At 37.7% G+C, this 13,694-nt stretch overlaps 1 protein-coding gene across 1 annotated transcript; it reads left to right on the top strand.

Annotated features, from left to right (window-relative positions):
- The first annotated feature begins 13 nt into the window (after window positions 1-13).
- Window positions 14-4,871, top strand: ACTC1 (actin, alpha, cardiac muscle 1). Its single transcript, XM_026849382.1, has 6 exons — window positions 14-249; window positions 1,334-1,658; window positions 2,317-2,478; window positions 2,592-2,783; window positions 3,992-4,173; window positions 4,543-4,871. The coding sequence occupies exons 1-6, from the start codon at window positions 121-123 to the stop codon at window positions 4,684-4,686; spliced, it is 1,134 nt and encodes a 377-aa protein (XP_026705183.1). The 5' UTR covers window positions 14-120; the 3' UTR covers window positions 4,687-4,871.
- The last annotated feature ends 8,823 nt before the right edge of the window (window positions 4,872-13,694 follow it).

Here is a 13,694-nt window from a genome sequence, read left to right as displayed (position 1 = left end):
CCCTGCGCTCCGCCGGCGCGGAGGGGCCGCCCGGGGGGCTCGGCGGGACCCGGCCGCCCTGTCCGCGGGGGTCTGGACGCGCCGCCGTGCTGTTTTTCAGGTCCGTGCCTCCCTCCGAAGATGTGTGACGACGAGGAGACCACAGCACTGGTGTGCGACAACGGCTCGGGGCTGGTCAAGGCGGGCTTTGCCGGAGACGATGCCCCCAGGGCCGTTTTCCCGTCCATCGTCGGCCGCCCGAGGCACCAGGTAAAGAGGGAGGGAGGGAGGAGCCGGGCAGGACGGGGCCTTCCCCGTCTCTCCAGGAGTCGCCTGCACTTGCCCCTTCCCTCCTTAGTTCTGTCCTGTCCCAAATACCCTGCCCTTCCCTCGGCTCACTTCTTGCGGCAGCACTAGCGACACATTTCCCGGTCTCTCACTCCCCTGTTTGGCTGTCCCTCACCTCCTTTCTATCTCTTTCTGCCTTTCCCCCCACTATTTCTAACTCACCAACTTTCCTCTTGACTCTCTCCCTGTTCTCTCTACTAATGAGCCCAAACTCGGCTTCCAACGAAGTTGCAGCCCACTTCACCCCCTAGGCCAGACCTGCTGCTCGTGCTAGTTCAAAGGCATCTCTGTTGGCCGCAGTTGCTCATGGTGGAGTTCCATTAAGGCCTTTCCCACCCATCCTGTCCAATGTTGCATGTACCAAACACGTTCTTTCAGTTTCCTATACTGCTTTTGTCTGTCTCTGATCTTACCTTCTCATCGATCTCTAAGCTTCCTTTTCTGTGTTCCCATGTCTTTTGTCACAGTTGAGTCAGTACACAAAAAATACAGTACTTTTTCTCCTACAATTTTCTTTGTAAATTGCTTTTTTTTTTTTTTTGAACTGAAGTGCTTGCAATTTGTATTTTTTTATCGTGAAAAAATTACTGCTGAGGCTCCATAGTAATGTAGAGTGTCTTCCTTCACCACAAGGCTAATTTCCCTCTGTATCTTCTTTATAAAGTCTTATTGTATGTTCTCTGTATCTTTTCCTGCTCATGATGTTGTGCCATTTGGTTTCAGTCAAGCTTTTGGACCAGAAAGAAGTAACTGAACATAAGAGGTGCATTAAAAATAGGAGGGGAAATCCTGTCTTCTGATTAAGGGAAAATGGATTTTAGGAGAAAGCTTTAAATTCTGTTGACTTAATATTTTAATAATGCTCATTTCTTTTCCTAAACAACCTTTCAGTGGTGTGACTGCTTGTACCTTTCTTGAAAAGAGCATTGTTTTCTGTGATGTAGTTGTTTGGGCTCTGTGACATTATATTCCTCAAATAATGCTCCTTTGCATTTTCTTCTCTTAGGGTGTTATGGTTGGTATGGGTCAAAAAGATTCCTATGTGGGTGATGAAGCTCAGAGCAAAAGAGGTATCCTTACTTTGAAATATCCTATTGAACATGGCATCATCACCAACTGGGATGATATGGAAAAGATTTGGCACCACACTTTCTACAATGAACTCCGTGTGGCCCCTGAGGAACACCCTACCTTGCTCACAGAAGCTCCCTTGAACCCTAAAGCTAATCGTGAAAAGATGACCCAGATAATGTTTGAGACCTTCAACGTACCTGCTATGTATGTGGCGATCCAGGCTGTCCTGTCCCTGTATGCCTCTGGTCGTACAACAGGTAAAATTAACAAATAAACACAACTTAGATATTTCTGTTCAGGAACTCTCCTTCCTTCCCACTCCAGGTAGGAGGAAAACCCACCATAACTCATTCAGATTTACAGAAAACTGGATATATTTAGTTTGTAGCAATCGATGATAACAGTAGCAATACACAGCAGTCTATGGAAGGAACAATGTGGACCTGTCTGCATTGCTTTTGGAGGGGCACTGTGGAACTGACTCTTCTGCCACTTGCTGTGATGCAAACGAGGAGACATTCCTGTGAAGATACTGCAGTCACACAAGTATTACACCACTTTAAGGGTCTAAACTGGGCCCAAAAAATGCCCATTATCGGATCAAGACATCAAGACAATCACTATTGCAAATACAATTACAGCTCAGTGTAGTAGCAGTGGAAAGCTTGCTTGTATGGATTAGCTTAAAATATGTATGGAATAACTGTTTTATGGTTTGGTTCTTACCAAACAGGAATGTCCAGGCAAGCAAGGGCAGGAGGAATAGGCAAGATCTTTATGGTTAAAACAGAATGATGCTACTTTATACTGCCTGAAAAATCCTGTATTTTGTTGTGTTTGTTGCTGCCTGCTGTGACTAAGGCATCTAAACATTTGGTAGGTGGTTCCAGCTGCTCTCTGACATTTTTCTTCCAGGTATTGTTCTTGACTCTGGTGATGGTGTCACCCACAATGTACCGATTTATGAAGGTTATGCTTTGCCTCATGCGATCATGCGTCTGGACCTGGCTGGCAGGGATCTGACTGACTACCTCATGAAGATCCTCACAGAGCGTGGCTATTCCTTTGTGACAACAGGTCAGTCCTTCAGCTTTGACTTCCTGTGAAAACTCTTATGTCTCTTTTGGCCCATCTTCTTCCTCTAGTATTTTGCTTATCCAAACCTTGATTTAATTCCCATATATCTGCAGCTGAACGTGAGATTGTACGTGATATCAAAGAGAAATTGTGCTATGTTGCACTGGACTTTGAGAATGAAATGGCCACTGCTGCCTCTTCCTCCTCTCTGGAAAAGAGCTATGAATTGCCTGATGGTCAAGTGATCACAATCGGTAATGAACGTTTCCGCTGCCCTGAAACCTTATTCCAGCCATCCTTTATTGGTAAGTATTCCCAGGAAATTCTTCTTTCTGTGGGAGGTATAAATGAATCAGAAGATCTAGAAGGTGTCCCACTCCTCTTCCTGCTTATCTAAATTTGGCATGAAATCAAACATAAATAAATAATGAGTTAGATCCTCTGGTCCCTGTAAGCTGTGCTTGATGTGAGCTCAAGTGGTAATTAGCTGAGCTCTGGGCCCTTGTTGCAAGTTTTAAATCAAGTTTTAGGGTCTTAGTTTTTTAGTGATAAGACATACAGTTAAAATGTCATCATTAGGGAGCTGGGCTCAAAGATCCTTATGGGTCCCTTTGAGCTCGAGAAATTCTATGATTCTGTGTCACCGATGGCAAGAATAGCTTTCAGTGCTGTGTTTGTGAGGCTTACACTTAAAACAGTGCCTCACTCCATGTAGAAGTAAAATGTCTGGGAGGGGGAAAGAAATGGAATGAAGGTGTGTGTATATTTATATGCACTGTAATTAAACATTGCCATGATCAAGATGGTAAGCTTAGATATTTGTGAGTGCAGCTGACAGATAGAGCAGATGCTTATACTCTTAAGTCCTGAGCAGTAAATGCAGTTGTTCATCAGCTGACATCTTACTGTGGATCTAGTGTCAGCTCTTTCAGGAAGCACCTGTTAAAATTAATAAATTGGAATGCAACCTACAAACACTTGCTTCTGGATTCTTTTTCCTTACCAAGTACTAATATCTTGGTGCATGTCTTGGTTATGTCTTGCCTTGATGTTTATAAACAGTATAGACTGTATTTTGGGTAGGCTAAAAAAGAAATGAAGTTACTATTGTCTTTTTTAGTTTGACTTCAGCTCTTTTCATTGCCTTTTATTGCTGTCTTTACTATATTCAACTAATGCTTTTTGTGAGACTGACATAACTCATACTCATCTGTTCTATGTAACTTTCTCCCAACACCATATACTAAATGAGTCTATCTTGTACGTGTACTTCTTCTCTTACTGTGTATTTTGAGTCTCTTTCCTTTGCACATGCATTATGATTCTTACCTTCTCTAACAAATCATTTTCATTTTCTAAACTAGTTCTGTAATTCTACTTTTTATGCTTTTCCATAACATTTAATAATCAGCAATTTTACAACAAAGTATAATGGAAGTTCATATTAATGATGAGGAGTTCTTTTCATTGAGACCTCTTGTATAATTTACTGACTTACTGTCTTCTTCTCAAGGCATGGAATCTGCTGGTATTCATGAAACTACCTACAACAGTATCATGAAGTGTGATATTGACATTCGTAAGGACCTGTATGCTAACAACGTCCTCTCAGGTGGTACGACGATGTACCCTGGCATTGCTGACCGCATGCAGAAAGAAATCACTGCACTTGCTCCTAGCACTATGAAGATCAAGGTAAGGAATTTGACTCTGTACTATAAAATGTGGATATAGATGGACAAAATGTCTACATCATTAGATTGGGATATAGGAACAACTCAAAAGTAAGATCAACAGCTGATGAACAAATGAGGAGAAATTCCATTTAATCAGAATAACTATATTGATTAGAAGCACATTTAGAAAAAAGGAAAATAGGGTTATATATTTTCTCAAGGAGTGTTACATGTATTGTGCCAGCTGCTGAAGATCAATACTGTTATTATAGAAAAGTTCTTTATTTACTTAAGGAAATATCTAGTGCTTTGTTACATTGGTGATATGTGTTGGTTGTTCAGAAATGTAACCGTTAAATGAGGATTTTGTTGCTTTTCTTTATCCTAGATCATTGCCCCACCTGAGCGCAAGTACTCTGTCTGGATTGGTGGCTCCATTCTAGCATCTCTGTCCACCTTCCAGCAAATGTGGATCAGTAAACAGGAGTATGATGAAGCTGGTCCATCCATTGTCCACCGCAAGTGCTTCTAAGCACTTTTTCCCTCAATTTACTTCCCACTCAGGATGACGACAATATGCTTCTTGGAGTCTTCTGGCAACCCTTCCTGAACTCTTCAGTCATTGTACAGTTTGTTTACACACCCGTGCAATTTATTTGTGCTTCTAATATTTATTGCTTTATAAATAAACAAGATCTGGGACTTGCAACCTACAAATGATTGTCTTTTGTTTTATTATAAGTATTCTTTGGTCAAAAAATGAGACTAAACACCCTGGGATTTGGAAACTCCCATCAAACCTGTCAAAGCCTTCACTTCATGCATGTCCTAACTGATGTAAGCGTGTTAGGTCATGGTATTCTATTAGTAAGAATTTATACTTCATAGTTTTAATTTTGAAACTTGAAACAAAAGAAGCGTTATGTATCAAGGCTTACAAAGAAATAAGCCTCAAAGCCTTGAGGGTAGACCAAGTAAGTGGAACAAGTGGAAGGAAACCTCTCATATTCGCTCACTGATTTTAGAAATGTTTCTTCTATTGCATTTCTTATAACCTAAGTATTTTAATGTTAATTTATTGAAAGCCAAGCCTTCTTTAAAAGAGCTATGTTAATATATTTAGAATGCAATTTAAAACTAATTAGCTCAATCCTAAAGAGTCATACAGTTGTTTCCTGTGGGCTATAAATATTTATGACAAAACATTAATTCAAACTGACAGTTTACTCATCTTCCCCTATCTCTTCAAAGACAGAGACAAAGAAGTGAAATCTTTATTGTACTAATGCACAAGAATCAAACTTGTGCTGTGTAAACACCCAATTGTTATAATCATGATTAATTTCACATCATCGTTCATATGTTTTAGACAATTCTTAATCCTTAATCTTTGCTATCCTTTGTTCCTGTTTGACCCAGATACTACAGTCATAAATTGCATACTTTCCATGGGCTTTTGTGTTCCTCACCATGACTTTCTATAACTGTGCTTTTTGATTATTTTTTTTTTTAATTTTTTTTTTTACAAAAGTGATATCTAAAAGGTGAAGTACAGAATGATCTGGGACATTCTCATTAAAATAAAGGAACCAGTCAGTGTCACAGTCTGAACTATGTACAGACAGGAGTTCACCTAAGGTTGATTTAGTAAATCAATTAAGGCATTTATCAAACTGTGCATGTAGTTAGTTACACTAGTGTCACTGTAGGTGTTTGAAAAGATTAGATTTCATGCTAATTTTATACTCAAATGCTAAATTGGAAAAAAAAAAAGTTTACACAGTTGCAGGGAAACTTTGTTTCTCCCGCCTCCTATTTTCTTGAAAGGCATTGAAACTGGCCATTTGATGTGATCTGAAATTAAGAACTGATTTTACTCTTTGAATATATGAAGATATATTTATTGTCTGTCTCCAATTTACTCATCATCAGAAGACCATTTAGTGAGGTAGCACTGTAATTGCTTACCATTGACTTGTGATTGAAATATTCAAATATTTTGAGATGGTTTTGCTTTTGGGCAGAGGAAGTGGATGGAGCTGTAAAATATAAATAAACATAAATATGAAATTTTAAACATTTTACAATTTAAACATACATGTAAACATTTTAGTCAAACATGAAATATTAACATAAGTATTAACATTTAAATATAAATATGAAATATTTGTCACACTGCACACAGTATTACTGAAATGCTGCTGTAAATAGGCCTTTTCACAATGTAATACAAATTAATTAACCTGTGAATTTGTTAAGGCAAAGTCAGCTGCCTCCAATACACTCAGGGTTTCCAGAGTAGGGAATCAATCTGAAGTTCACACCATGGAGAAGTTTTGTATGTATTGAAAACATGTGAACTCTTCCAGATTTCTGATCAACACAAATTTAATTACTCAAACTTAAGACATTTGCATATTATTGTTCAGAAACATTGCACTTTTGTTGTTTGGTCTTGCTTGCTGCTTTGAAAGATTCAGCTGGTTGGAAAGGTCATCTCAGGTATTAGTGTGAATTAATAGGGTGATACTGGACATAAATTGCAACTAATTGGAGCTTAAAATGTTAAGCAAGTATGCAAAGGGCATGCTAAGTCAGACCCAGTGGATGTCTGCCTGCCTGGCTCTGATGGATAGGTCAGGAAAGAGGCATACAGCTGGCACCACATTCACGGCTGTGATCAGGAGGTCACCCTTGCGCCTGTGGACATGAGGAGGGAACGAAAGGGAGACCCTGACTGCATGACTGATGGAAAAATTCCTTCCATAGACATTTTGGGGTTTGTAATTCACAGTTCATGGAAATGGATATGAGCAGCAAGGATGGTTCAAAACAGTGATCTACTTGCATATATATAGGATATGACTAAAAAGTAGCAATGCCTTACCTTTTTTTCTCTTCTCATAGTGTCTTTCCAGATGTATTCCATTTTAATGCAATTATCCTCTATTTTTCCACTGAAAAATATTTATTCACAATCAGGGCAGTGAAAACTAATTCAGTGGGATGGGAATTATGATAACTAGTTATGGGAGCATAACTAGATATTTTAAGTATGGATAATCAATCGATTAATTTTACTGAGAGGAACTTGAGTATTAAGTCACATAAACTAGGATTCAAAACACTGGTAAGAGACGCCATTGTTAAAGTTTACCCTCTGTTTGTATTTTACAACAAGCCTTAATGACAGTGGTATACATTTTGTATGTCAAATGAAGGTGGTGGAATGGGATGCAGAAAGTAACTGAAGATCATCTATATGATAACCAGTAAAACTGCTGCAGATACTTCCTTGAAAAAAGCAAATTAAAAAACCAGCCAGAACAACACAACCCAGTACTTTAGCTTTTGACTGAAGGGTATTGGGGTATTACCACTGCTGCCTGACGCATAGATCTTACAGAAAACTTTCCCTGTAGCTCAAGGAGCGTGTTGGCACTTAATGAGTGTTGAGAGATAGGATTATGGTTATGAACAGAAAGCTTGTAATGATCTATCTGATGTATGTGCTAAGAATTTCAAAATCCTGTGATTCTGCTTTAAAAAATGGATTTTTTGACAAGAAATAAGGAGATGTTTCAGAAGTCACTTGTTAGTGCTTCAAGGGTCCTTCAAAAAAATTGGCAGGACAGTCATTATAAATTTGATAGTTGTCTACTTTGCACTAATCTTCTCTTAAAAAGGCTGTTTTAGCTAAAGCTTTATAAAAGCCTGAGGCAAAGCACTAATATGAATTTTTTAATCTTGAATAATAGTTTGAATTCTGTAGAATGATATTTTTTTTTTCATGTAGAATAAGAGGGTTTTATACTTTAAAACATTAGATGACTCTAAATATATGTGACAGACTAATCTACAACAATATAAAAAAGTACAGAAAAACCTCTTCTTTGCTTGTTGGATAAACTGAATACGAGGCCCAGGCAGAGACTGATGCTTTCTTCCAGTAACAGCTGAACCCTGACCCATCCTGAAGCATCCTGTGACAGAAGCCTCTGTCAGAAAAAGAAAAAAAAATATAAAATTGAATGATTAGTAAATTTCATTCATTACACTCAAGAAAGAAGCAATTCAGGAAGTTAATGTACTACTGATTACCTCTGCTCTTTCTTCTGAGTTTGACTGCGGTTGCTGAAACTTGAAACTCAGTTTGCGGAAATGTAAATTATTGGAAAAATTTTATTATGGTGATATATAATTAAATTACAGATTTAATTTGTGATTAAGCTGCCCTGTGTGAATAATGTTGGATGAAATTAATTTAGTGGGCATTAGAAAAAATTAATATACCAGATAGCAATCTTTTATTTTTTATCATAATGAAATAATCCACAAAATATAGTATGTCAGAGGTCTACCAAATAAAGGGTAGTATGCTCTCTTAGAGGACATGAATTTTATTCTAGAAACATATTTTAACCAGGTGAGATAGATATATATATGCAGAGGAAAAAGTGAATGTGGAATAGCATAAAGCTTTATTGACAGATTTACATAACACGTAAATGATATAGTAAGTCTGGGAAGGTACCCAATAAAATCCAGCAAGGCAGTAAGAGCTTAAAGATTAGTTCTGAGTCTCTAAGCCCCTCAGGTTTAGATCACCAGAAAGGGTATTGTCAATGATAATGAGGACTACATGAGCTTTCTTTCCAAAGGGTCCCAAATGCCTTATGAGCTACACTGTGGCTTCTGGAGATGCTTTTGCAAAAAGAGATGCTCAAAGGGAAATCAGGGAGCTCCTGGGTGTTAGAGAGGGTCTGCAACTCTAGCTCTTCTAGGGCGAGTGGAAATGGGTGGCTGTAGCAGCACAGCAACTCCTGCCACGTATTCTTCCCTCTCCCCCAGCTCTCTGTAGCTGGCTGTGTCTGCCTCAGCTGAGATGAGGAAGCAAGCAGGTGAAAAATCTCGTTCGTTTTGTTCTGGGGAGGAAAGAGTCTGCGAGGCACATATTGCTGGGTCAGTTGGGGTGAGGAGAGCTTCCACAGCATCCAGAAGCACAGAGATTTTACAATAGCTGCTATCAAGGAAAAAAGATAAGTTTAAGGAATTTAAGCCATATCCTCAAGTTTATGTAATAGCTGAGTTTTGACACAGAACTTCATGCTATTTCTTCTTAATTTTTTTTATTTTGATTATATAAATTATTTTCAGGACATAGGCTTCAGTCTTCAAAAGTTGTCTCTATTTTATAAAAAAAACCCAAACAAAATAAGGAACATTACTCTTAACCAAGAAAATTCTTTACCTTGGGTCTTTGTTTTAACCGAGTATTTTTGGTTGCTAAAAATGTTTTAAACTTAGGCCTGTGTGTGTGTGTTACCAATGTTCTGATTCTCTGATAAGCTAGAGGAGAGAAGAATTCTAGCAGAAATAGAAATCTCAGCAGATTTTAAAGACAAACCATTGATGAGATATAAAAGCACTTTACTTCTTTAGCATGAATTATGCCTTGAATTTAGCACTGAAACTGGGAGATCCTTCCTTGTCAAGGAACGCCACCTACAAGAAAACATTGTTTTCCATCAGTTAAATCAGGACCATTCTGTGTCTGTAACTTTTCTTTGGGTAAATGATTAAAGGGAATCATCACCTCCTCAGACCTCTATTACAGGCTGAACAGAAAACACCTCTAATGTGCTACTTCAGACTTCATTACTGATGTATTATTTCAATAACTTGAGTACCTGATTGTCAAAATTAATATCATTAACCAGCTGTTACTAGTTCGGCATTGATTGTGAATTCATTACCGTATGGTTTCATTAGTAATTAAGCCGCTGAACTCATAACAGATAGACTATTTGTATATGTAGAAACAGGAGTTGTGAAAAATATAATCTGTGGTTTTATTCTTACAAATGTTTGATGATTTCTTTGTTCCATATTTTAAAAGCCATATATATGTTTGCAGGACTATGCAGGTATTTAATGCATATTATCGCTTACCAAATACCACAATCCATTACAAGATACTACAAAATGCTCAGATATACTTTTAACTTGTAATGGAGTGTACTGTAAAAACCAAAACCTTTAATATGTGACAAAACCTTTAGTATGTGATGCACAGGTTTACAAAAATGGTCTTAGGCCTTACTAATGGAAATGATTTTAGATTTATTTTTAATTGAATTGGAGCTCACTTGTGCAGCTCAGCACTGTACGGCAACCAGAAAAACCACAATAATGCTGTAAGTTTTGATCTTTTGCCCATATATTTTGGCAGATAAATTGAAAGGGCTTTGAAAGAATCTTACATGGAACTGATATCTTCACTGTACATAGGAAAATGAGTGATTGTGCTATTGCTGGTGAGTCTCTTGCATTTGGTTTTGGGTTCTCCAAAGTGTTTGCTGTGATAACATATATATAATCTTCTTCATATGTGTGTATATACTTATATAAATATATTTACACATATGTATACGTATATATGAATGCAAATATTTTCCCTAACTCTTTAACTTTGCAAGGGAAGAGCATCCCTGACTTGGTAATGTTTCAGGGATAACGTCTGTACCCCCTCCTAGAAAATTAGCATAGCTGAAATTGGAAGGACAAATATTTTATGTCAGAAGCATCACAGAGATATATGACAAAGACAAAACTGTGGGTATTTTGTAGCCTTGTTCCTGAGACAGAATTTAATTCCTGATTTAGTTTTCTGCTCAAGGGAAAACTTCAGAACTTTGGGATTCTGAAAGATCAGAACTGAAATCTTTTTAGTGATAATGTGAAATATTCTTTTTCTTACAACCTCTAGGCAAAGCGCCACAGAGGTATGTTCTTCAGGTGTAGCCTGAATGCATCACATAGTACTGTAAGAGGAAAAAATGCCAAAAGTCATAGACAGAAAAAGTTTGCAATGTCTGGTGTCATGTTCTGTATTTTAATGGTTGCAGCAATAGTTTTGTAGAATTTTCTTATCAAACATAACAACAGCTTTTGTCATCAACTAGGTGGACAGATTTGATTTTTGCCCTTTCATTTCAACTGAGGTCTACTGGCACCTAACTGAAATAGGAAACTACCTTCTGACCTTATTTTTGTAAGCAAACAGCATATGAAATTATCAGAAATAGTATCCTGCAGGCTCATCTTTCTGCCAAAAGACATACAAAGGGTTCCTTTGCTCATTCTGTCTATATATTTTATACAAAGCTAATATATTGCCATTTAAAATGCTAAAAAGAGTATTTCTTTTATAAGTAATAATACAGAGATGGTGATTGTGCAATCTCCAAATAGGGTTGTGTGGTGACAGAGAGACAGTGGGTGCTATTAAAAGCTTGACATTTATCACTCACAGTGGTTAAATTTATCATGGTATTTGTGGCATTTGCCGATCTAAGTATAGAGAATGCCACAAATACCACAGAACAGATAAATACTGCTGTGCAAAAAACAACAAACTGCTGGTGGTGCTTTGCTAAACGTACAGCGCTCTATGTTCTCGAAATGCATTGCAGGTGCTACAAGCTAGCAATTTCGCAGTGTGGAAAAGGAAAAAAACAATGGGGTTTATGTTTTTCTGTTCCTTTATCTTGCCTATTTAGATGAAAAGGTCTTTTGTATAGGAAATATTTCTGTGTGTCTGTCTGTAGCCCCCAGAGCAATGGAAACCTTATCAGAGTTTGTATCCTAAAGCTAATGAAAAACAGATCATGGCATATCGTTCACACAGGCAAAATGGAGTCTGTCTACTACATCAAGTTTAGGAAATGCTCTACTGGAAAATATACCACGTGTCTTATGACAAACAACCCACTGTGCAAGTCTTGTTGGAAAAAATGGTTTCTCAAGCAGAAAGTTGTATTCTAGAGCATAATTTAAGAGCTCTAGAGCACTGTTTAAATCCTGAACGACAGGATGGGTATATAATCAGTCACATTGAACACTTACTCTAAGAGACACAGAAAAATCATTATGTTCTTTGCAATAACTGCAGAAAAGGCATTAAGATAACAAAGGGCATAATGGAACTAGTTTTTCTTCACCTAATAAAATAACTTTAATAGTTGTAGAGGAGATAAAGGCTTTGCCATCATCTTACAGTGTTGGGTTTTTGGACTCCAGACACTGAGATCCCACTTGTACCTTGGAAAATATTGTTTCTTGACTTCTCCAGCTTCGGAGGGTGAACTGCTGCTCTCAAGTATTGTCTGCAGGTGCCGTTCTGTCCCTTCTTGTTTGAAGGAAGTACTGTGCTAAAGCAATTCTCAAAGTTATTAAGTTGTGTAAAGGGTATTTTGCTACAGTTGAAGTGTAGCAAAAAGTTGACAGAATGTGGTCATAGTTGTGATCAAGTTGTTCATGTTTGGTGATGATGTGGACTTGATTCCTTAACGGGATTCTACACTTGTAGGACAGATCTAAGCCTAGAGTTAATTTCCCTGACATGGAGCTCTTGAGGCTGGCTATTTGATTATCTCTTAAGTTTTTAAATGCATCTGGTTGCAGCAGATGGCACTGGAGAGTATATAATAAAATTCCTGGGCTATTGACAAATCCTGTGTGTTACGAGTCAGTCCTGCTGTCAGTCCTTGACAAGAACTCTTCACATTCATTTGGCATTCTCCCCCAAATTCCCTGCTCTTTCCACAAACACAGTCTGCCTGGTGAAAGCAATGGAGGGAAGTATGCTAGGGAAAGAGGGTACTGTATCCAACTTCACTCATTTCTATAATAATTTAAAATTTACCCAAATCATAGGCAAGTTAACCTCTTTAAAAATTTCTTGAAGAGTGGAATGTATTTTGCTTCAATTACTATTATTTTGACTAGAACTTCAGATATAACTTAAATGTAGAACAAAAAATGATGCACTATATTCTTAGGTCCATAAAAACAAAAGTAAGGGCCAAATTCTCAGGTCAGATAAATTGTAACACTGCTCTTGTTCTGAATTCTAAAGTAGGTGAGAATATGGCTATTTTCCTAAACAGTTGTAGGTTTTGTTTTGTTTTTTTTCTTCCCATGCTGTAAATCTCCAGTGCATGGTTTTAATTAACCATTGAATGTAGTGGCTGAAGAGAGTCAAGTGGCGACACTCTTTAAGTTTGTCTTTCTGAAGGGACACTTACTGTCTCTTGATCTAGATTTTAATGCAACTTGCTGCAGGTGCTGAGAGATAACTCAAATGCTGGTGTGTGGAACTTTTGAACTGTTTATTATGCCCACCAAAATGCTGGAGGCTTTATGTGCTAAAAGCAGCTGTATGCTTTATATACTCTGAATATCCTTTTTGACTTCTGAGATGATTGTCTTAATAAATATCAAACATAAGAAACACTTCTGTGTTCTCTTAAGAATGCAATGCTGCGCAGTCACAGAAGACCACTTAGAATTTGAGTCATGTACTTTAACTTTGCCCTTTCTATGTGTATTGTGATTTGACTTTCCTGTTTACACATGCACTTAATTAAAAATAAAACCATTTTAACAAGTTATTCATAGCCATTGTAGCAGTGCACTTGGTTTGTTCTAAAGGCAGCTGTGATAGGTCATACCACCTCTGCAGGACAATCATCACGG

The sequence above is a fragment of the Athene cunicularia genome (assembly GCF_003259725.1).
Source record: "Athene cunicularia isolate RWA chromosome 5 unlocalized genomic scaffold, athCun1 chr5_part1, whole genome shotgun sequence".
In the NCBI taxonomy this organism is placed as follows: domain Eukaryota; kingdom Metazoa; phylum Chordata; class Aves; order Strigiformes; family Strigidae; genus Athene; species Athene cunicularia.
The sequence above is the reverse complement of the archived record's forward strand: the minus strand, read 5'-3'. Positions and strand labels throughout refer to the sequence as shown.